At 34.4% G+C, this 25,269-nt stretch overlaps 2 protein-coding genes across 2 annotated transcripts; one reads left to right on the top strand and one right to left on the bottom strand.

The window, feature by feature from the left end:
- Positions 1 to 3,567: 3,567 nt before the first annotated feature.
- LOC145575860 (uncharacterized) lies at positions 3,568 to 4,972 on the bottom strand. Its single transcript, XM_081633651.1, has one exon. The coding sequence runs from the start codon at positions 4,879 to 4,881 to the stop codon at positions 3,787 to 3,789; it is 1,095 nt and encodes a 364-aa protein (XP_081489777.1). The 5' UTR covers positions 4,882 to 4,972; the 3' UTR covers positions 3,568 to 3,786.
- Positions 4,973 to 19,438: 14,466 nt separating this feature from the next.
- On the top strand, positions 19,439 to 25,132 carry LOC145574167 (transcription factor bHLH130-like). The gene is made up of 6 exons (XM_081631906.1): positions 19,439 to 20,590; positions 20,739 to 21,052; positions 21,138 to 21,308; positions 21,429 to 21,494; positions 21,605 to 21,673; positions 24,569 to 25,132. The coding sequence occupies exons 1-6, from the start codon at positions 19,924 to 19,926 to the stop codon at positions 24,608 to 24,610; spliced, it is 1,329 nt and encodes a 442-aa protein (XP_081488032.1). The 5' UTR covers positions 19,439 to 19,923; the 3' UTR covers positions 24,611 to 25,132.
- Positions 25,133 to 25,269: the final 137 nt, after the last annotated feature.

Below are 25,269 nucleotides of genomic sequence, written 5' to 3'. Positions count from 1 at the left end.
AAAATAAATAAAAAGAAAATTGCATATTTATCTTCTCCAACAATATTACGCTATCTTGCAAGTTCCAAGTACTTGTGCAATTGAGCCATGCTATATTTTCCTAATACATAAACCTATTGTGGAGGACGAATGATGAAGAAGCAGAAGATGAATGCACTATCAAGTCATGACCTTCGTCCCCATGTAAGCTCTTCGTTCTTTGGCCAATCATAAGCAAACATGCTTGCTAAAACAATACTCTTGATTTTTATAGAATATAGTCAACTTGCAACATTATTCAAGCAAAATCTAGAGAACTCTCCTAAAATATCATCACTCTACCGCCATAATCCACCGACTCCAACAGCTATAAATAGTTGGAGTTTGGTTCATTTTTGATACATCCACAAAAACTGATCATTCCACATATATTGCCATACTACATAAAAACTTTCCTATTAAACCGACTTTCTTGCTCATATTTCCTCTATTCCTTTTTAATACTCTCTAGTGAATTCTTTATCTATGAGAGTTATATTATAATAGCTTTTTTTACTCTCATTTTAGTGGATTTATTTTTCAAGTGCTCGTTGGGTGATATTTTCTTATTAGTTTTTTCTTGCCGTTTTATACGTTGTCAATTTCTCGACTAACTACGTTTCCACTAGCGCTCTTACCCTTACAACACCAATGGGTACTCATGTAGTATATGCCATATGGGTAGTTCAACAATGAAATTTCTCCAATGTTAGAATTTAATTCAAGAAAAAGGCACAATGCGATAATTTTTCAAATGCTTGGTTATGTTGTGTGAAACTTATCCAATACAAATTTATTTCGCATTACAACATACCCTGTTCACGTAGGAAAATTAGCATCATCACACAAGATCACTGAGAGCCATCTAACTTTATATCATCAATTCAATTCAAATAAGGTTAATAAATTACAATATGGATTTCTTTTTTAAAAAAATACAATATTGGATAACATAATTCATTGAAAGACTAAAAAATGTTAAGTAGGATTTATAATAGGCTTTTATCATGGGTCAACCTACATTTATGATGGGCCATAGCCCCATACCCCAAATTGACACTACATCTAATTGGTTCTTTCAAAAATACATCTGAATGTTTATTTATTTATTTATTTTTCAGAAACATATATTTTGGAGTATGTGATTATCTTTATTCAAAAAAATAAAATAAAAAGTTACTTGTTTTTTTTTTAAGCAAACTTACTTGATTATCTTGATTACATAAGTTTTGAAAGGTAATTTTCACGAGTTTAAATTTTAGAATATATATAATTCCTTTCCTATTAAAGTTTAAAGTGTTAGTCCAAATTTTTGATTGAATTTAAAGTCTCTCAAGACAATATTAAGAGTTGGTGACAATAATATCAAATTAATTTGAATTATGCTTAAAGTTACTCTATTTAATTTAAATCTGAATAACTAGCACTATTTGACTAGATACAGATACTAACGCACATTTGACCATAAATATATGAAAATGTATACTAGTTTGGAATAAAATGCATAATCCAATTCAATCCATCCAATAATTTACTAGTACACACCCATACAAGAAGTGTTGGCATAAGCCATCTTAGACGAGGGCGTTTTGGGTTTTTTTTCATTTGATGTTTTTCTACGATATTACTTTTTATGTACTATTATGAATGTAGTGATACTTTTAACCATCATATTTTCTCACAAAATCCCTTTCACCTGACAATTTATTGGCCCACTTTCATGTGACAAGCTTTAACTTAATTTCAATAATGTCATCCTATACATTAGCAAACATATAGGTGTTATTCCCTTATAGTTATTCATCTTAGACAAGTCCTAGATAAGTGTTTGGTGATAAAATTGCCAAATAGGGCTAACTTTTAATGAAAATGGGTACATCTTTAAAAATGTCATCAAAATGTGGTGGTGTTGAAAATATGCTCACGTGTTTACATGCGAGCAAGTTCATTTCTACTAGTAGTAACACTTTTCAAGCCGGTTGTATGTGGTTTAATTAATTTGGGGAAAAGCAACATGCAATAAGAGGGAATTAATTTGAATTCCAGACTCAAAAATGTAATTTCCATTTAGAATTATAAGTATTGATGGCCTATGGATGCAACAATCATAAAATAAACTAAAGATATATTCTTTTCATCAATGAAAATAATAGTAAGTCTATTATTGTCCCCTTTGGATATACTTATTTCGAGTACGTTATTAGTGAAAAATTATACTATCAATATGATTAGAAATCGGAAGTATTTGCTACATTTGATTAATAATAAAGTAAATTAATAGAAGATTCAAAGGAAAGATTTCATAAAGTAAATTAATATACATGTGCATTTCACTTGGTATGTTTTATGTCAATAATTAATATAGCTAAGGTAGCAATTCAATTCATTTCATTTGCATTCATAGTTGCATGTGTAACAATATTAATTAAGGGCCTGTTTTGATTGACTGAACTGAACGGAAATGAATTGAACTGATTGAGGCTGAAATGAAGTGAACTGAATTGAACTAAACTGAACTAAAAATAAGCTGAAGTATTGGCGTATTGCTATCAATTCATTACATTCATAAACATTCTCATTACATTATTGTCCCTCAAACACTTTGGATAAACAAAATATCTTGTATATTAATAATACTTAATACATCAAAATCTATTAGGTAGTTCCTCCTACAAAGATTCTAATAATACTGCCCTCGTCACACTTACACACAATTTATCAATTATTTATAACGAGAAAAAGCAAACTACCTATAAGATATTGAGATGTTAACACGAATAAATTCAAATAAATATATGCTTATAGTATATTTTCAAGGATTTATAGACTAAGATAAGTAAGTACTTCTTCTGTCTCTTAATACAAAGTCTCTTTCTAGTATTTATTACTTACATAATAAAGAGAAAGAGGCTTTTAATTCTCAACTGCTATTTGTCGCTCCCATTTTACCAGGTAACGCTCCTTTTTTTTCTTGAAATTACCACTATGCCCTTTATGCAATATGGGTTATAAAAATGAACTTGTTCCCCATTTGGACACCATACATGAAACGGTACCCTTACTTCACGACATTGTTGTCCCGAGCTTCCCAAAATCGGTCCCCACGACCTTGCAACCAAATCGGTCCCCACGACCACCTAAAATTTCTATTTTCAAAAATCGTTAAATTTTCCGACGGGTCTTGGGTCATGGACGGCGAGTGGAACATACGTACGCCGGAGAATGCGTCGGATCATTCTGTAAGTATTTTTTTTTTTTATTTTCGGTAAGTAGGACATCCGCCTAAAATTTCCGGATGTACCATGGAACATCCGGAAATTTCAAGCGGAAGTTGGGATCCGCCTAAAAAATCCGGATGTTCCATGGTACATCCGGAAATTTCAGGCGGATGTACCTAGGCACATCCGGAAATTTTAGGCGGATGTACCTAGGGACATCCGGAAATTTTAGGCGGATGTCCCAATTTTTTTTTTTTTTTTTTTTTTTTTTTTTTTTTTTTAAAATTGTTAAGTACGTTTATCAACATATGTCTTGTGATTATTGTTGTGATTTAGTATTTGATAATTAATGTAATTTTGTTGTATTAATATGATTATTAGTAATATGTTTAATTATTATTATTATTAATATTATTATTATTATTATTAGGGGTAAAATTGGAATTTCAAGAAAAAAGGGGAGCGTTACCCGGTAAAATGGGAGCGACAAATAACAACCCCCAATTTAGAGACGGAGGAGTATTAAATAGCTTGGAGACATTTTTCACTCTCAACATCTTTTGCTGAGTGGTTTGCCGCAAAGACAAGTATTGTACACAAACGACGACGCTTCAAGGTGATCATATGGAGCTCCTGCTGGTATGGGCCCACAAAGTTGGTTATGACTCAAGTCCAAATGCCCAATGTATGAGGCTGAGGAAATGGACTTGGGTATTGGCCCACTAAACCGGTTATGAGACAAATCCAAAACCATAAAATATGACCTTGGCCCGAAAACATCCGGTATCCGACCCTCCAAGGCGATCCGGCTCAAGTTACATATACTCACACCCGAATTCAACAAACTCCTTGGTATTTGACCCGATATCATATTACCATCAAGGTTCAATGTTGCCAAAACCGGCATCTTATCGAACATATCGGGTATTTGACCCGATAACCGGTTAAGCGAAAGATCCAAATCCGAAAGGCGATAGATGTTAGATAATGAAACAGGAACAGGCCCACCAAGGATGTTACCACTCAACAAAGCCCGACTCATCATCGTAAGCTTACCCATTTCACTTGGTAATTCACCCGTTAACTTATTGTTTCTTAAGTCCAAGTGCATCAACCGAACCAAATTCACAATCGATGGAGGAATCGAACCAGTAAGACTATTATCGGCTAAATTAAGAACCGTAAGTTCCCTTAACCGACCTATATCACTCGGAATCCGACCCGTGATCCGGTTCCCAATTAGGTCAAGGGTCCGAAGATAAGGGAGCGAGGTGATACACTTAGGGATCTCACCCGAGATCCCTTTCCAATCAGCTATAGTAAGGCTACTAAGCCGGTTTAGGTTGCAAATAGCGGGGGAAATCGAACCGGTCATGAACCCGGTTCGATGAGCACGCTCAAAAATCGGGTCTTCTGATTCGCCACGTAAGTTGATGTCGGCAACACGATGAATATACGGGTCACAACTCACCCCATACCAACCGTGACAGCAATCCGGTCCGGTCCAAGAATTGAAGATACCCAAATACGGTTCATGAAGGGCAGCTTTGATAGACAAAAGTGCTGCCCGGTCTGATGGCGGGCAAGCGTTAATAACCGTAATAACGGTCATTAGAACTGCCCAATAACAAAACAGAGCTTTCATGTTTGTCTCTCACTCTACTAGTCTACTGTACTATGTATGAAAATGTGAAGTTGAGTGAAGCAAAGTAGTGAACTAGTGAAGTGAGTTAAGAATGCATAAAGGAAAGGTTTCCATATATATATATATATGGGAGAAGATGGAAGGTTACAGGAAATGACTGTTCTGCCCTTCAATCTAGAAAATATGAGGAAGAGATAAGGATAAAACCAAAAAAATAAAAATAATAAAATGGGATTTTCATTAAAAGAGAGAAAATATAATTGATATTAAAGGAAGGAGGAAAGGAGGTAGAAGGCGGTGAGGCCAAAACCCATGTGAAACTGTGAAAGGTGTTTAATGTTAGGTCCAGAGTTTCAGTGGTTTGGGTCCTGATGTCTTGCAGAATATTAGGGGCTGCCCTTAATTTCTGTAGGATTTTTTAAGAAAATAAAATTTTCTTTTTTAATGATAAATTCTAAGTCATGATAATATATTTTACAAGTGAATTCTGTGAACACAAATCTTTGTTCCAATCTAATCAAACAAATGTTTCTAGTCAAATAGAAGAATTTAATTTCACTAATGTGCAAAATCGAGCTCTATTCAAATTTATGTCTATAAAAATAACTACTTGTACTATTAGTAAGATTTGAATCTTACAACCTCCGATAACGTGTTATGAGTCGTATGACCATTAAGGATATCATACTTCATGTTTCGTAAAAGAGTAAAAATTACAATGCTCACTCAACTGTGCTAATAGAGTAATAGCTTGTACAGTCCATCAAACAGCTATATTAAAGATTATTTATTGACTGATCATTAAATGAAGTACAGTTGTGTATTAAATGGTACAGTATAACAAACATGTAAGACAATCAACCGGAAACATTCCAGTAAACATGTATAGAAGAACTCTGATAAACATTAAGTGAACATTAATCCCAAGTATAGTTCAATAAGCTTGATTTCGAGCTGATTTAGCAGAAGCCAGGGGCCAATATTGTACCTGTATAATGGTTACAATTATTTTCTTTAGTAAATGTATACATTTTTTTTTATTATTATTTCTCGCCTATAATATGAATATATAGACATTAGTTTTAGTATACTGTTAGTCTGTTACAAAGGAAACAAAATGTTATGGCAAATAATTGATAGAGAGATTCAATCCAGGATCTTCTCTATTATGCATTGAGACAAGGTCTTCCATGTGACTAATATGGGCTTCAATCTTTTTTATACTAAAGATTTAGGATGCCACAGGGTCTCAACCTACCTAAACATTATATACATAGCTCTATCCCCGGCCAGGCGGCCGAAACCATGTCATTTCACTTTGGCTTAATGGTGGCTCACAACCTTAGCTTGAGTTTTTTTGTGCATGTTGAATTGGAATGTGATGCCATTAATGTGGCAAACAAGATAGTAGGAAGAATTTCTTTGGAATAAATGCTCAAACATGCTTGTGTACCAAGCTTTAGTTTCAATTCCTTTCCATGTAATCATGGTTGTAGGGCTGGGAATACAATAACTCATTTTTAGACAAGATTTTTTAAAACTCCTACCCAAGGTAACATAACATAGGCTTCACAAGAATCACAACACCTTGACAAAACTCAATTAAATAACAATAAATCCCGATTTTACCCTAAAAAAAATAAAAAAGGCTTGATCTTGAACATGGCCATGTTATTTTCAATGGTATTAGCCTAAATTGGGAAACTAAATGAATAATTATGAAGAACAAAGGGCAATAAAGAATCACATGAATTCTAATCTAACACCAAAATACAAGGGCCTACTGCATTTATCTTCATGTTGTAAGATGAAATGTATAATTCTTAATTTTCCTTCTTAACAGTATAGTAACTGTTTTGAGAGTAGTCCCTTTACCATTAATTGCGAATCCTCCACATCTAATAGTGAAAAACAAATCCCTATTTTTTTCACATACAAAAATGTGATCTGTCGAGTCATTTCACTGTAAAAAAAAGATACATATGGCCCCATAAGGCCATAATCTATGGTTGTGAGACAATCATTCATGCAATCATATGTTCATGTCATTGGGATATCAAGCATATGAATAATTTAGATAATAAAGCAGATCTTGATTTGAACACAATTTTCAAAAGGGACTTTGAAAATGAGACTCGTGTAAATCTTACTGTACTTGAGCTATTTTATATGGTGTAAAAAGATCGAGACAAATTGTAAGTGTAGACACTATGATGTACACATAGTTTGATCCAAAGTTTACACGACACTGATATTTTAATGTGTTATATGAAAACTGCTAAGCTTAAATATATTTTCTCATGTACAAATAATAAATCTTTAGTAGCTTGTTGTATGGTTATTTTGTATTTCTGTTTAGGGAAGAACATGGAATGTGTCAATAAGGTTGAACATCCCTTCTTGAAGTCTGCTATTTCCACCGACCCAAATTGCTACTTAGATTGAATAGAAAATCCACTCAAGATGTGATGTTGAACCTTATTTGAAAGGCATATTACTAATAGTAACAAGCATATATATTAACTAGACATGGCCAACTCACATGGAAATCCTAATCGTCCAAAAATAGGGGAAATGAAAAATCCTCACATGGGAAACCCCTCTTCTATTGTTTCAATTACGGGAGAAGAAAAACTGTCGCAATTAACACAAATCTATTTCATCCACCCCCAAAAAAAAAAAAAATAACAAAGGTCATTTTGCTGAAACAAAACTTAGGATAATACTCTTAGCAAAAGTAAGCATAAAATATGAGGTTTTAATATGTCGTTAAAAAAACATTAACGTTCCTCACTTCCTCATCTTGTCATTGTGAATTACAAGCAAATAAAGCAATTCAGCCTCGTATTATCTACTGTAATATGTAGTATAACAAAGTACACATAATAATTAATCATATCACTATTATTCTTGTAACATAAACAATAATTCAAATCACCTCAACCCATCCTAAAAGACAATCTAACAAGCATATTGCATATAGTATGTTTTTTTCCCTAGCATAGTTCAGTCTCTTCAATTTACTTCAGGACGCATGTTTGACACTTCATTTCAGACCAAAATACGGATAAGATAGATATATCATATATGTTCTTCACAAGTACTCGAGTCCTACTAAGCGAACTAACATAGCTTCCCTCTAAAAACAAGGGTGAATCAACATAGCTTTCCTCCAATTTCCATCAATATAAGGATCTTCCAACAGTCTGATTTATGTGGGTTCAAACAGTCTATCTAATGTCATTACCAGGCCCATATTGCAGAATTAACAATATCATAGCTGGCGAGTCTAACATATTCTAAGGCCCAAATTTACAGAACTTTAATGTTGAAAACATACATAACAATCCATCAATTACTATGAACCCTTCAATGTAAAGACCACAAAATTTATGGGCTGCGCTGGAGTTACTGTACAGTTCCAAGGCCCAATGACTAGCACTATCTATTTGTCCTATTCCTATCCTAGCTCCTCAGTCCTCAGTTCCTCACATAGGTAGACACAAACACAATGTAAGCAAAATGTTTACACCTATGTACGGAGTACTAACAATGCAAAGTCTATGTTTTGGAAGGAACATTAGGAATACGCTCTAAGGGGCAAATTGGGCACATACAACTTTGTCTTACGTCTCCCTTTTTAAAGGTAATTTAAGGAAATATAATATAAGCAAGAAGATACTAAGAGACCGGAAATTGATTTTGGCACACCCTTAATTGATTTTGGTACACCCCTATGTAAGAAAAGCATAGAAAACTGTGCTCTCACATAGACGTGTGCCAAAATCAATTAAGGGTGTGCCAAAATCAATTTCCTAAGAGACCCTATGTACGAGGGGAGCACCTAGTAGTGTAAAACGTCCACTCAACCTATCAAAACAAAGAAAATCCAACATTCTTTTGTTACTTTACCATGGAGGTACAAAATGGACTATGTATAGTCATAGAATGAAGAGAATGGAGGAAGGGTACAAAATGGCCGAGGTATAGAATGAAGTGAATGGAGGAGGATCTTTGTGAAGAGATATACTCACAGTTCATGCAACCGACCTCACATCTTTGAAATCTCTGGGAATAAGGCAATAGCTTTTTGTCTTTTGAATTCTACGAAGTATATATTATAAGCACACAAGTTTAGGACCAAGAAACAGCAAATCCGAAGTACAACTCAACTGCCTTATATTCCAGAAATCCAGAGTGATAAGATTTCTTAACCAAAAAAAAAAAAAAACAAAAAAGAGTGATCAATCTTGATTAAATATCTCCCAATAACCAAGTAATAATTAGGACGTTGATTTTTTTTGATGTTTTTGCCCCCCCTTTAAAAGTAAAATCTCCTAAATTACGAAATATCCTCTCACGTATGGCATAATACATGTACGGTGCTGATTTACCAGACCTCGACGGCGGTTTAACATCTTTTGCATTAATATGATGGTCCTCTCATATAAGTCAGGTTCGCAATCAAACACTTCAAATCATGCCAAATATCCCATAAAATATCTTTATGTACCCCACTGTAATAATCAATTACTTATTTTAATACTTATTCCTTTCTTGATAATTACAAGTACTTACAAGTATACCATTTTGATACGCCCCTATTCCAAATATATTCATATACCTAGCTAATAATTAAATATGTTCACAATATAAGGAAACCACTTCATTTGATACTTCCACCATTCCTCTAATATTGTAACAATTACCATTTAATCAAGAATGTTTCACAAATATTACAACATTACTATATATGCACATATTTTTTCTCTATCTCTTTCCTTATTACATGAGTCTCTGTTTTAATTTTTCTCTATCTCTATCTTCATCTAAATTTTTGTGCCTTCCCCACTTATTGCAATATGAAGGGAACGGATGAAGTATTTTACATTGTATTTGCAAGTGTATACCAATTATAATAATTGGATGAAGGAAGTTTGGAGGAAAAGGATAGGGAAGGAAGGAAAGTCAAGGAGTCAATTTCCCTTGTTTGGATATGAATATGAAGAACAGAAGAAAACCATAACGAATTTGAAAGATCTATTTTCTTTTCTCCTTAATATACGAAAACATTTGAACATCAGAATGATTTGAAAATAAATGTAAAATCCCACCTTACTCTCCTTGAGTCCTCACGCCTTTTCTTTTCCTTCCATCTAAATCACCTTACATCTCCCGAATCCTCCCACCCATCCTTTCCATTACTATTGCTAAACAAACACGCTATGCAACTATTTAAGTAATTAGTTAGTACGTTACAAATTAAGAGCTAAGAAGATTAGCTTTCATAATGCTACATTAATCAACAAACATCTGTAACTTGGTCTATAAAATTCTCCAAATGTTGCATTGGCATCTTATAGAAAATAAAATTGCGCTCCTCAATTAATAGAGGAACATTTTGCTAATCTATTATGTTATTACAACTAGATGTTAACCCTTATTTTGTAATTGTATTTAGTAGGCTTATTACGTACTTAGCATAAGTTCTGTGACTAATTAAGACCCTAATACATCTAGGTTATACTTCCTCCGTTTTTAAATAGTTGCAACACACACTTTTTTCATGGCATTTAAGAAATGTGAAGTTCGCATGATATAATACACTTTAAACTAAGATGAGTGGTTATTAGTAGTGTAATTTAGTGGGTCATGTGCTTTAAGTAAGGGAAATAATATAATTTTTCCTTAAAATAACTTTTCATTTATAGTGTGTTAAGTATTGTGACATTTCCATTATAGGGAAGTGTTGCAAGTATTAAAAAAATGGAGAAAGTATATATATATAAACCAAGTTATTGTGCAATATTCCTTTTGAACCAAAAAAAACTCAATTCTTAACATGGTATTAGAGAATAAACCCTAATACATCAAAATTCTACAAATCTGTGGAAAGAATTGACAGAAAGAGCAAATAAAATGAATATACTTCATGTTCCAAATATAGAGAGTGAGGTTCAGAAAGAGGAAGTAAATAGCCTTACCTATCACTGTATTTGTCAAAGGTAGGCGAAGTGGGAAATTATCAACACTTTTGCTTTGGGGCATGATCTAATCAACAGAACAAAGAATCATTAGCATTAAATCAACCGCTCTAATTAAAAGAAGCAAGTAAAAAGAAATTGGGTACGAATTCCATCAAGGGACCACAAATCACTTACTTAAATAAGTCAATCATATATCATGTAAAGTGATTATGTAAATCTAACCCACAACTAAAGATATCAAAATCAGTAGTACTAACAAAGCGATCTTTCAGAACTCGAAAAGACATGAGCTATCACGTTTATGTGAGCTAGTTTTGAAGGTAACGGTCTCATAATAAGTTAAAGTGATACCCTTACAGAAACAAACGTACAATGGCTCTTAATATAAGAAGAATGTTATTGTAAGACAGTCTTATACTAGACTTTGTAAAGTAAAGTTACACTCAAGCTATTTAACTTTCTAATCCAAAAGATGATAATTTGAGAATTGATGATAGTATAGATTAGAAATTTAGGCATAGTAATTCCGTCCCTTTATAGTTTATATCATACTAAATGTCATATTTAGTAAGATTCCATCTTAAAGTTTAGTTTGTGTTTGATAAAGTTTTGCTTTCTGTCTCAACTTGATTACCATAAAGAGTTTCTTACATAAGTTGATTATGATATGATCCGCATTTAGAATAAGAATAACACAGCAGCTGGAACTGGAACCTACCCCAGATGCTTGCCCAAGAAATCTACAAGCTACAGTACTTTTTTAAACCATACATTCGTAGTTTCATACACGAAAATCTTATTCAGTAAAGTATGTCATAGTCATAGGATGTATTACATATCCTCTCAGAACAATAAATTATGATGATTGAAAATACAAGGAAAAAAAAAAAAGAAATAGATTGAAAAAATAATCAATTATGGATTTCATGGACAAGGGTATAATTGTTACCCACTACTTACCCATGTCATACCCCGAGACATTCTAAATAACTTACCCATGTCATACCCAGAGCCATTCTAAAAACTATATTTTATTTCAAAATTTGTACACATAATGCTTTAACACCAGTTGTTAAGGCCTTTTTGTATGACACTTCCATACAACCAGGTAACCAATCTACTCCACAGACCACCTTAATTAGCTTTGAGCTTGTGACCTAACTAATTAAATGTCCCCATTTACATAGATTAAGCTAGGCCAAGAGGAAGTTTACCTGGTGACCCATAATAAAGAGGGCTTTGGCATGGTGTATGCTTTAACCTAACTAATATTTAGTTGACCTAAGAAATAGGGCACGACACATCAATACAGTAACACGTGAAAGACAAGAACGACCTCCCAAATAGAACACTTCTTACAAACATGTACACTATATAATCATGCTTCGGCCTATCTAAGAACTGAATTTCTTTCTTTGTGAAATGAAAAGAAACATCATCAATAACTTTGTGCAAGAGTTGTACTATAATTCATTCTGAAAGGTACATTTTATGAGATACCACTATCAAATAAAAACATTATCCCTAACAGCAAAATAATGTACGTTGCGAGTACAATTTTAGTGGCGTGGGAAGCCATAAACCACAAAAGGCCAACGGTCTTGATTAGGACAAAAGGTGGGCAATGTAATGGTAGATGACCAGAAATACTACGTAATTTAAACTCCCTTGATTTCTCAGAAAACCTAAGTGCAAAGTATAATTATTGGAAAGCAATTACTTTCGCTTTCGCAAGATAATTTAAATAATTTCTTTTCTGATGAAAATATGGTTGAAAAATTAGCTTTTGAAAAATAATTATTGTTGGATTGTATCATGTGAGATTTGTTTGTTTACAACATCAGGAACATTTCGCCCTCAAAGAAGAGCTGAGCCGTGGAGGGGATCAAATAAAAATCCAACAAGTTTTGCTTGCAATTTAGTCAAAAAATAAAGGCACCATTTGTTTTGAAAGAAAACGTTTTTTGAGAAAATAATTTTTCATAGAAATTTTTAAAAGAAAACACGGGTACATATAAAAATAATTTTCCTTTATTTGTTTTTATAGAAGAAAATTATGGAGTATTATAGAGGACAAAATATAAAGGACTAGATAGAAGAAGATAGATTAGAGGTAAGAAAATTGATGATAGGAGTATGAAGAAAAATGGGGCATACCTTTCATCCATGGAAGAACTCTCCTAGGGGGCGTTTGGTTCACGAAATATAGGTATGAGGTATGGGTTTAGAATGACTAAAACCCATACCATATGTTTGGTTGACAAAAATATGAATTTCAAACCCATACCTCAAACCCATGAGGTATGGGGTTTAGAAACCTTGGGGGGAGGTGGGTTTGGCTCATTCCATTCCCTTAGGTATCAAATAAAAGGAGAGAATAGTGAGATATTCCATTCCAGAATTAAACCAAACACATGGTATTAAGTATCAAGTTCCAACCCGATACCACCTTAACCCCATTCCTGATTCCAACCCCATACCACTTTGTGAACCAAACGCCCCCCTATTTTTCACCTTTTACTAACCAAATAATGAAAAATAAGAAAATTATATTTATAAAAAATATTTTCCATCAAAACAAGTGAGGCCTAAGAGGCAAAAAAGATGGTCCAACTTCAAATGGATGAATTTTAACGTGTCTCTTATCGACCCTAACCCACAAGATCGGAACTATCAGATTCGTCCATACATTTCATTCCAATTCAAGCAAGGAGATGAGTTAGCACGGTTTCTCACTAAAGTCATTTCTGCAAAAGTAATGTCCTGAGGTTCATGGAAAAGGGGTTTGATAGCTTTTCAAGCTTGACACACTACTTCATCCTAAAGAGAGCAATTCCATACTTCCAGGATTCCAATCTTGATAGAGAGTATCAAATGACAGTGGAGCAAGTATGAATATGTAAGATTAAGCTAGCAATAAACTAAGCTTAATAGTATCCTTACATTACTATTTGTTACTAAATACAGACAAGATTCTTTAACCCCCAATGAAATGTGTAATCCAAAATAATGCAACATTATTTATAGGTCCAATATATTATATATGGCATAACTTTAAAATAAACGACTAGTTACATTAGCAGTGTCATTTGAGATGCAGCATTTTTTTTAGGATTTACCATCTTAAAAACTTAGCCTGCTTCATACTTCACTACAGATCCCATCTTCAGACATTCGGGGAGGGGGGAATTCACCAATGGTGCAAGTTTATCTTTCTATCATATTTTGTTCACCTGAATTTGAATACAAGCAGTAGAGGATTTCTACTAATGGGTTTACGATAGATATACTCCTGTTATTTTCCTTCAGTCACATGAAGTTGCTTTTCACCAAGCTATACCTTAGATTTACCTTTTTTTTCTTTTTTTAACGGTAAACTACGGGGAAGGCCCCCTATCACAGGAAAGGGGGCTATGAGAAATCGAACCCCCATCACATAGGGGGCTCATTCCTCATCTTAGATTTTACATTGAAAGCAGGTGCTACTTCATACTTCATAATAAGTCCTAAAGTTTCAAGAATTATAGTAGTACTAATTTTCAAAAGGTCACTCAGAAAAGTACAATCGATAAAACACTTGATCACTAGCACTAACACGGTAACTCCCAAGTGAAATGTTTCAAGCTAGATAAATTTCTAATGGATATGGTATATGCCTACTGAATAGTCCCTCCCATCCTAGAATAAATATTGCATCGTTTTGGACCAATGCTCCCTCCCATATCAATTGGGCGGTTACCCAATTTTATTCTATTTTGAGAGAAGTCCATTATAGCAAGGAAAAGGAGTAGCAGTAGTTCCATCCTACACTTCATCTTGCTTTGAAATGCTCACATAAGTATAGATCCAAATCTTATGGTTCAAATTGACCTTACCTTGCATAAATGTGAATGTAATAAATCCAGAAACAATTATTTCAACCCTCGGCACCTATCAAACAAAAAGGTCATCCAAGATAGGACAAAAACAAAGAAAAAAAAATCAGATATTACAATACTTTGATTCAAAAATCACCTACATAAGCAAAAATAAAATAATAAAGAATATTATAATACTTCATACAAAGTATATTTAGTTATTTACTAGACACGTCGAGTGATATGATGAATATAATAATCGGAACTTAAAAAAAAGAAAAAAATTTATCATTGGAGCAACAAATCACCAGCAATCAGCTACTCCATATTTCTATAATAAAATACTGTATAAATATGTACTTTGTATACATCTATAAACAGAAGGTGTACATTCAAACAGAAACATAAGCTAAAATAATTACAGCTGCTAAATGTTATTAGTGGTCAAACCCGTGTTTAATGCCGTGTCAATAACTTTGATTTGTCGCTTAGAGACATAATTAATTAAATTATGGGCACAACCCTACGCCATTAGCAGACTATTATGATTGACTAAGTATAGTATTAAAGTTCTGAATCTGATTGATTAACCATATAACTTTATTTTAACCAAAATCAAAGGAATCAGAAACTAATCTAGTTATAAATTAATCCTAGGCCAACATAGACAGTCAGCACTATGAAAATTGAAAATTGAAGAGGCTAAGCTAGCACGTGAGTCAGCACTTTTAAGATTTTTACTTACAGTGCCATTAAAGCAAAGTTAACAAGACTATTATTTTTACTATGATGCATCATGCTTGACCTGTTCAGATGATTTTAACTTCTAACGCACTAAAATGAAATACTTCCTTCGTTTTTTAATACATACAACAAGGTATATTACTATGAGACTTTGACATTTACGTAATTTCACCTATCCAATATATGAAGATATACACAACATGTAAGCAGTAAGATAATCTCTCTGAGGAATTAATTTTATTAAACCTTTTTTAATCTCTTGGTACCTCTAAAGGTCAAGACAAACAAAGAAAAATTCTAAACTAAGACTACTCAAGAAAGATTATGAGATTTATCATTATCCAATAAACATATAGTCAAACATCTTATTAAACATTAGATATCTACTTCGTATTATCTAATAATTCATCCTCCTAATCAATTGGCTACCTTCACAATGTTTAAAAGACATTACAAAAATTGTGCTTGATTGGTGAGGATGGTAACCTTGGGGATTTTGGGTGTACGGACTTGGTGTTTTCTTCTAATCATTTGCTCATGTTTAATCTGATTCAAGCATATTAAGTGCTCTCTCCGTCCATCAAAGAATACACACATGCTTTCCTTGGTTTCCAAGACACCAATCTTTAGTTAAGCATCACACAAAGTCGCAAATTAACATGTAAAACACCTTAAAATTAATCAAATAAGAACTTATTAGATGTTTTGCTTCGTATAAACATATAATTCACTTGAAATATACAGTCAAAGTTGATGAATTTCGACCTTGAAAAAGCTAGTGTGAACTTGATCATTTTGAGATAAAAAGAGTATTAAGTTTCAGACTATTTTTCAATTTATCAACATGGACTCCAATTATAAAACAAAAGTAGCCTTTCTCATCTTACTTGACCTATCTCCTACATAATCCTTGTCAAAGAAAAACTGAACTGGACAACAGCAAGAAAAATACGTGGGACCCCAGACAATAGCAGGTTTCAGCATTAAAATCTTAGGAAAAAATTAATTTAACAATTACAGTTGAATAAGAAGATGATTTCCCAACTATATAAGACTAAAATAATCCATTGCTTCTAGAGAATGTTTTAAAAAAAATGTTTGAAAATAATATAAATTGGACATACATTAAAGGGAATTTTCACAATTCTTAATGCCTTGAACAGGTTATTGTTACCAGAAATCGATTAAGACTTTGATAAAATCTTTATTTACAATCCCCTTGAAAACAAAAGTATAACAATTCCAATAAAAACAAAAACGTATAACTTGGCAATTACTTATAAGCCACACGAATTCACATTTCAATTTATAATACTATGATTATAATGTTAGCCTAACTATTTAAATTAAGTTTGCACTCTTAGAGAATATACCCCACATTTAATGAAAACACAATTCAACGTAGAAAAACTCTAACTTTTTAGGTTTCTATTAATTGTTTGATTAGATATAACTAGGTGTAGTGTTTAGACCATTGATATACACCAAAACAAACAAAAAAAGAAGAATCAAAATCCACAATAAATCCCCTTTGTTCCATATAAAATGAAACAAATTAAACATACAGAAATAAAATTGAAATTACAAAGATGAAAAGGTAAAGACCCAAAAAACTTAAGAGAAAAAAGAATGTCCATGGTATCAAATTATAGGCGAACAAAAAAATAATTTAAACAGTTTTTTTTTTCTATTTTATTTTTTTTATACTACGTATATGTATTTACCACGTATACCTTTCTTATGATATGGAACGAAAGGCCTAGCTCTTACGTCTAATGTTAGGGTTCATTACTATTTGTTCAACTATAAAAAACTAGTACTCCGTCCTTTCCTTAATTAGATGTCTAATTCTAAAATTACATGGGAAGTAAGCTACTTAGAGATTCCTTAAAACCCATTATTGGAAAGTACGAAGTGCATATTGGATTAGAGTGAGATAGAGAGAAAAAAATAAATAGTTGGTTATTATTAAAGAGATAGAAAGAGAAAGTGTTGGAAAATGATGTCAAAAGTACAAAATAAATAAAAGAAAACAAAAGGAGGGAATATTATCAAAAAAACACATTCTTAAAATAGAAATAGGCATCTAAATTTAATACCCCCAAAAAGAAAAGTATACATCTAATTAAAGGACGGAGAGAGTAATGTTTTAACAATTGATATATGAAGTACTACACAAAAATTAACAAGGTACCTTTACCATTACCCTTCATATAAAATAAACCAAGTCCAAAGGTCAACTTTTCTTACCAATTCAACACTTAGTAGATTCAAATTCTCAGCCAACTCAAGCTGGACATGATAAGCACAAGCAAACATACTTTTTCTTTATTATGTTTTGTTGAGGCCAACATTACTATGTAACTATATTAGTCATATAATATAACATTTATTTTATTAATGAACTTATACATGTTCGATCTATAATTCTATATGTAGAAGTAGTGCACATCACATAAACCACATAGACTGGATTCAAGGTTCATACAATATACAGTACTAATAGTGATTGAATATACTCACAGTTAAGGTGCAGTGCCTTTGCCAAGCAGAACTTTTGTCAACTTCTTGACTACGCTGCATGTCAGCTTACCACAAATCACCCCTCAGATATTTTATCCTGAATAGGGAAGCTTATATCCACATAGCAACATCCAAGAAGTTCACAAAAATCTGCAAAACATCAAAAAAAAAAAAAAGATAAACAAAAAAAAAACAACTTTCTTAGCTCTTTACATGTTAAATTTGTTTCAATATGTAATATAAACATTAAATTCTTCATTAATTTTACTCGTCCATATAGTTAAAAGTGTCCATGATCAAAGGTGTGCATGGGCGCTGGACTATGCATGTTTCAAACAAAAAACAAAAATGAACGGAAGGAGTATTTATATAAATCGTGTAGTCTATCAAGTCGTCAAATAATTGATAAGACAGCAAAAGAATCTGCCAAAGATCTCAATATCGTTTGCTGTGTCAATTGAACATGACTGTTCTCCAACAAAAAGGGAAACTACAGTCTCAGGCTTTTCCCAACAAAATTGCATATAATACAGCATTAGAGCTTAAACGCAAAGAAAAGCTATGAGATGGGGAAAATTGGACTTCAAACAAAGATAATGAATAGATTAATTTTCTTTTACCACTTTTTTAAAACAAGTTTTTTAAAGTATAAATGTCACTTTAATGATGAGTCACCTCCTCACCCCCTCTCCTTCTCCTCCCCAACCTCACAAGTCACAATTAAGAAACGCCTTTCATCAATCAATGTGGGGTATAAACACACACCAAAAATAAATAAATACTTCTTCCGTTTTCTTTTACTTGCAACACACCTTTTAGGCACGCAGTTTTAGGAGATGATTAGTGAGGGTGAACGAGCGATTTTATCAATATAATTTTTACACGAAGATTAGAATAGGGTTAAGCATCATTTGTAAAAATTATAATGAATAATTTATCCGTTTACATTACATAAACCCGACCTCAAAACACGCGCCACAAGGCTAAGAAACGGAGGAAGTATATAGTACTGCCTAAAAGCATCAAATTAACCAAACCAATACATGTGGTCCAACAAAGGATATAATAGTCAATTCATGCATAATATAGCCTCAACCTTCGTCTAGTTTAATTACTTCTTGCTAAAGGATGTGTTCCTTTTCCAATCCTATCCATAAAAATTATTTTTAAGGAAAACCAAGTAAAGACACATGGACAGTTCATAAAAATTAAACTAATAGATTGCTTAGTTACTATCTTGCCCTCATCAGTTCATCCTTTTTCGGATGCTCGCATCATGATGACGCAATAAAATAATCCAACAATAACAACTTCCCACGTCATAAAATAACCAATAATTAATAATTTAGAAGGGAACCTCTGTAATTGTGGAAGTGGATTGAGGGTGTTTTGGTCAGTTGACTATTAATGGAAAACTGCTAGAACACCCAAATCTAAAAGCAAATGCTACTCCTTATAGACAAAACAAAAAAAAATTGGTTTATGTCGACTATTTTCTCTGTCTTGATCATTTACACCAGCATCTACCCTCCCCTTCATAATAGTAATCATAATCTTCAGTGGTAGCAAAAGAGCTAAAGAAAGGTAGAGAAAGACAGAGTAATAGATTACTGCAGAAAAACAGATTTGCAGCTCAGAGAGAAAAGAGAGGTGGAAAGAAAAGGTGGGTTGGTGTTTTCTGCTTGTTATTCAGTAGCTTTTCATTGGGTTCACATGTAAAATTCCTTGCCCAAAGTGTTTTGTTTTCAGCCACAAATCTGTAGGTATAGATATGGTATGACTATGTGATCAGGTCGAATTGGGTTCTATTTTACCCTGTTTTCCTGTGTTTTTTGCATTTATATTTTTTTACCAAGGAGGGTATCTAGAACAAGGGAAAATTAAAGATAACTGAGGTCTGAATAAAGGGGGAGAGAGAGAGAGAGAGAGAGATGGATTCAGAGCAGCAGCAATACCAACATCATTTCCAAGATTTCCCAAGACAGTTTCACCAGCAAAAGCAACAAACCAACGGTCTCACTCGCTTCCGGTCAGCGCCGAGCTCATACTTCGCAAGTTTTCTTGATGCTGATACTGTCACTGTCACTGCCACTGCCACAGGTGATGTTAGTGGCGCGGTAGGAGGAGAGAGGCGGGACTTTCTGGCTGCTAGACCACTAAGTCCTGAAACAGAAAGCATCTTTGCCAGGTTCATGAACAGCATCGATGAAGAAGATAACTCATCACAAAAACTAAGCAACATACCTGAAAACGTCGCTGTGCAACCTGAGTTTACAGTGAGGGTTAAGCAAGAAACGGATATTCAACAACAGTTGCAGCACCAGCAGCAGCCGCAGCAGCAGGGTAATTACAACAATCAATCTCAGATGATGTATCATAGCCAATCAAAACCGCCTTTGTCAAATCACCACAATACAGCAGTCAGTTCAGCAATGCAAAACACATTTAGGGCAGCAGCTGCTAGTTCCATGGGAATAGATTCCGTACCCCATATGAAGACTGGATTTGGTGGGGGCATCAACAATAGTAATTCCGGCCTCACAAGGCATAGCAGCTCCCCGGCTGGATTTTTCGCCAACCTAAACATTGATACTACTGGTACTCTTCTGTTCCCTCTTGGTTATTGGTTTAACTATCAAAAAAAAAAAACTTAAACTTGACTGCCTTTCACACAGATCTGAAATTCAGTAAATTTTCAAGCGTTGCTTTTTTCAGCTTTTGTATTAAAGTAGATAGCATATGACAGGTTATGGCATGATGGGAGGAATGGGGAATTATGGAGGTAGTAATGTTCAAGTAAATTATTCATCGGGACAACCCTCTTCAACTTCGGAACTGGTGAATCAAAACTCAGATGTTGGGGCAAAAAGATTAAGGATGAATAGCCTAGATGAAACAAAATTCAGCAATTCACGCAACAACCCCAACGATGACAGCAACTATGACTTCCCCATGAATTCATGGGATGACTCAATTTTGTCAGAAAACTTCTCAGGCTTAGATAGAGTTGCAGATGAGGACATAAAGGTATTTCCTGAGCTAAATGCATCAGAAAATCAGGTATAAAATCTTCTCTCCTATGATTTTACCTCTTAATAAGAGTTTTTAGGATAGTTAATATATTATAAAATGGGTTATTTGTCAGAGTGGAGAAATTAAAAACAGACCTCCGCCATTGACTCATCATCTGAGTCTACCAAAGACATTACCAGAACTGTCAAATATGGAGAAATTCCTGCAGTTCCAAGACTCAACACCTCTCAGAATCAGGGCTAAGAGAGGATGCGCCACTCACCCAAGAAGCATTGCAGAGAGGGTGAGAACTGAATTTACTTTCAAAATTGGAATAGGGTTTTATTAATACTCCTATTTGATTATAGTTTTAGACATATCATTCAAGATTACATACAATGGTTTTGTCAATACTAATCTATAGGTAAGAAGAACTAGGATTAGTGAAAGGATGAGGAAGCTTCAAGATCTAGTTCCCAACATGGATAAGGTTAGTCCCTATGCAAAAATATATTTGTGTAAAGCACACTCCCTCTGAAGAGACAGTACTAGTTGATTGTATTTTTGACTCAACACAATCAAAATACTGTTTCCATGCAGCAAACAAACACAGCAGACATGCTAGATTTGGCTGTTGATTATATCAAAGACCTTCAGAAGCATGTTGAGGTAATGATCAATTTCAGACTTGTAAATGAATTCTAGAATACAAATGTAGAATTGCTTTATTTAGCAAAAATTAGGGAGGAAAATTTTCAATCTTGCCAAATTAAAAAGCTACAAATTATGGTCCCCTCTTAATATGTGAGCACTTTTCTTATCTATATTTTGCCCAATCATATGATTTAATTTTGGCTAATACTTGGTTTAAGAAGAGGGATTCACACTTGATAACTTTTCGGAATGGAGCAAATACAACTCAAATAGACTTCCTGCTCACAAGGAGCATAGATAGACAAAGTTGCATAAACTGTAAGGTTATCCCAGGGGAGAGTGTGGTCACCCAACACCGGCTATTGGTAATGACTATTCGTCTGAAAGAGAAGACGAAGAAAAAAGTTAGACAAGAAGAACCAAGGATAAGATGGTGGACCCTAAGGGATGCAAAAGCTAAGGTTTTTACAGAAAAGGTAATTGAAGAAGCGGATTGGGATGGAGAGGTGGATCCGGACATGACCTGGTTACGAATGAAGAACTGTTTCCTAAGAGTGGCCAAAGAGGTCTTAGGGGAAGTAAGGGGAAGAACTTCGGTACAGAGAGATACTTCGTGGTGGAATGAAGAGGTGAAAGCAGTAATTAAGCAAAAAAGGGAATGCTATCAAGCCTTAGGAAAATGTAGGAGTGATGAAACCTTTGCAGCGTATAAGGAGGCTAAGAGTAAGGCAAAGGCAGCTGTTCGCCAAGCAAAAGAAAAGGCATATCAGGAGGTTTATGAAAAGCTTGATTCCAAGGAGGGAGAAAGGATCATTTATAAGATGGCAAAGAGAAGACAAGAGGCAAGGAAGGATATTGGCATGGTGAAGTGTGTCAAAGATAAGAACCAAATGGTCCTAGTGCAAGAGGAGGGCATCAAGGACAGGTGGAAGGGGTACTTCGATGAATTATTTAATGGAAGTAATGGAGTTGTGATAGGAGATACCTCTATGAGTGATGAAGAAATCAACATGGAGTATGTGCGAAGGATTAGGAGAGTAGAGGTGGAGATTGCACTGAGGAAGATGAAACCTAAGAAGGCGGTTGGCCCTGATGGGGTACCGATAGAGGTGTGGAGGTGTTTGGGTAAGATTGGTATTGATTGGTTAACAAACCTTTTCAACAAGATATGGACGGCTACAAGGATCCCACAAGATTGGAGGAAGAGCACCTTGGTCCCGGTTTATAAAAACAAAGGAGACGCTCAAGATTGTTCTAACTATCGAGGAATTAAGCTTATGAGCCATACTATGAAGTTGTGGGAAAGGGTGATTGAACAAAGGTTGAGGGCATGCACAAGCATTTCAGATAACCAATTTGGTTTTATGCCTGGGAGATCTACTATGGAGGCAATCCATTTGATAAGACAAATGATGGAGTTTTATAGGGTAAAGAAGAAAGATCTTCATATGGTCTTTATTGATTTAGAGAAGGCATATGACAAGGTGCCAAGAGAGATACTTTGGTGGGCAATGTTGATGAAAGGTATCCCACGAAGGTATGTAGACCTAGTTAAGGATATGTATCGGGATGTGTCAACAAATGTGAGGACATGCGGAGGGTTGACAAAAGATTTCCCTATTACAATCGGATTGCATCAAGGGTCTGCATTAAGCCCTTTTCTTTTTGCAACGGTTCTAGACGAATTAACTAGACCAATTCAAGATGAGGTTCCATGGTGTATGCTGTTCGCAGATGATATCGTTTTGGTGGATGAGACTAAGGATGGGGTTAATGTCAAGTTGGAGCAATGGAGGCAAAGGTTGGAATCTAGAGGGTTTAAGCTAAGTCGGAGTAAGACTGAATATTTGGTATGTCGTTTTGGCACTCAGAGGGGGACAAGCAATGAAGTGGTGAGTTTGGATGGAAAGGATTTGACCATGAGTGAATGTTTTAAGTACCTAGGGTCGATCATCCAGAAGAATGGTGACATTGATCAAGACGTGACCCACAGGATTAAGTCAGGGTGGCTTAAATGGAGAGCGGCCACGGGAGTGCTATGCGACCGCAGCATTCCCTTAAAGTTGAAGGGAAAATTCTACAGGACTGCCATAAGACCAGTGTTGCTCTATGGTACAGAATGTTGGGCTTCTAAGAAAGAGCATATTAAAAAGATGGAGGTTACGGAAATGCGCATGTTAAGGTGGATGTGTGGAAACACTTTAAGAGATAGAATCAGAAATGAGGTTATTCGCAAGAAAGTAGGTGTGGCGGGCATTGTAGATAAATTAAGGGAAAATCGTCTGCGTTGGTTTGGACATGTAAGACGGAGACCCGAGGGTGCACCGGTGCGAAGAGTGGAAGAGTGGGACCATGGAGGGATTAAACGAGGAAGAGGGAGACCAAAGATGACTTGGTTGGAAGGAGTGAGGAAGGATATGAAGTGCATGGATTTACGTGAGGATGAAGTTTTGGATCGTAAGGGATGGAGGAGAAAGATTTATGTTGATGACTACACGGAATAATCAAATTTGGTTCATGTTAGCCGACCCCACTTTTGGGATTAAGGCTTTGATTGATTGATTGATTGATTGATTTTCATCTTCCCACATAACAGACCTCAAAAGATCCACCTTTCCTTCAAAAGCAATTTCTAAAAGTCTCTTAAAAGTTCTTTTGTACGATTTAAAGTTGATAAAAGTTGGCCAAAATGCATTTAATTTATGTCTTTTTAATTTCCCAACAATTACTCCCTATGTAAGTAACATGGAGCATGATGTTTATAGTGTATAGACCCTATCAACATTTCGTTAAGGCCCGTAAGGGTACTAAGGACATTCACTCCCTGTTAGGCCCCTAACATTTAGTTCGTTTATTATATGACTTTGTCTTGTCTCATAAGTTTTCATTTTTTGATAAATTAATCCCCAGAACCTCGCTGATAATCGAGCAAAGTGTACCTGCTCAAGATAGTTGATGCCAGCCAACAAACTATGAAAAGACTGCTCTGACAGTACAGAAGCTGCGGTGGAAAGACAACAGAAACCCATGGTGGGCTGATTCTCCTCTTTTTTCACTGAAATACAAGATCACAAATTAAAGTTAGGAAAAGAGAGAAAAGATGGACAATAGAGTATGCTTTACATAATCAGGGTATGGAAGGAAGGTAAAAAAAAGTACCACTATTGTCTCCAAGGTAAGATCTAGATCCATTTGATGCCAAAAGCAATTGTATAGGCAACAATCCACGTGTACACATATCATTATGTGTAGAAATTAGGCATGTAGTGATTATTATACTATTCCGAGAATGTGGGGAGAGATTCCTCACTGATGGTTAGCCGACTTTGTCCTGTAGTATCATCTGTCATATAAAATAGAAATCAGTTAGCTATCCAACGCATTGCATTTAATATAGTACATAACTGGTATCATGCAAACTTTTTTCCTGAGCTGTAAGTGTAACTTTGCAAATTGAAAGATAATATTTCTACATACAGAAATATGCAGCCCAAAAATATGATACTGAAAACAAGAAAAGAAACTTGCAAAAACTAGAGAAACAATGTAGTATTGGAACATTGGTGTTGAGATGTAAAATTTTTGTTTAGTAATTTTGGAAATATTACTCC

This window comes from Chenopodium album, chromosome 13 (genome assembly GCF_948465745.1).
Source record: "Chenopodium album chromosome 13, dcCheAlbu1.1, whole genome shotgun sequence".
Taxonomy (NCBI): Eukaryota; Viridiplantae; Streptophyta; class Magnoliopsida; order Caryophyllales; family Amaranthaceae; genus Chenopodium; species Chenopodium album.
The sequence above is the reverse complement of the archived record's forward strand: the minus strand, read 5'-3'. Positions and strand labels throughout refer to the sequence as shown.

Excerpts from the sequence above, each read along its gene's own strand:
- LOC145574167 (XM_081631906.1), top strand. The coding sequence starts at position 19,924 with ATGGATTCAGAGCAGCAGCAATACCAACATCATTTCCAAGATTTCCCA. Across the intron at positions 21,053-21,137 it reads TAAATGCATCAGAAAATCAG|AGTGGAGAAATTAAAAACAG; the intron begins GTATAAAATCTT and ends GTTATTTGTCAG. Across the intron at positions 21,674-24,568 it reads ACCTTCAGAAGCATGTTGAG|AACCTCGCTGATAATCGAGC; the intron begins GTAATGATCAAT and ends ATTAATCCCCAG.
- LOC145575860 (XM_081633651.1), bottom strand. The coding sequence starts at position 4,881 with ATGAAAGCTCTGTTTTGTTATTGGGCAGTTCTAATGACCGTTATTACG.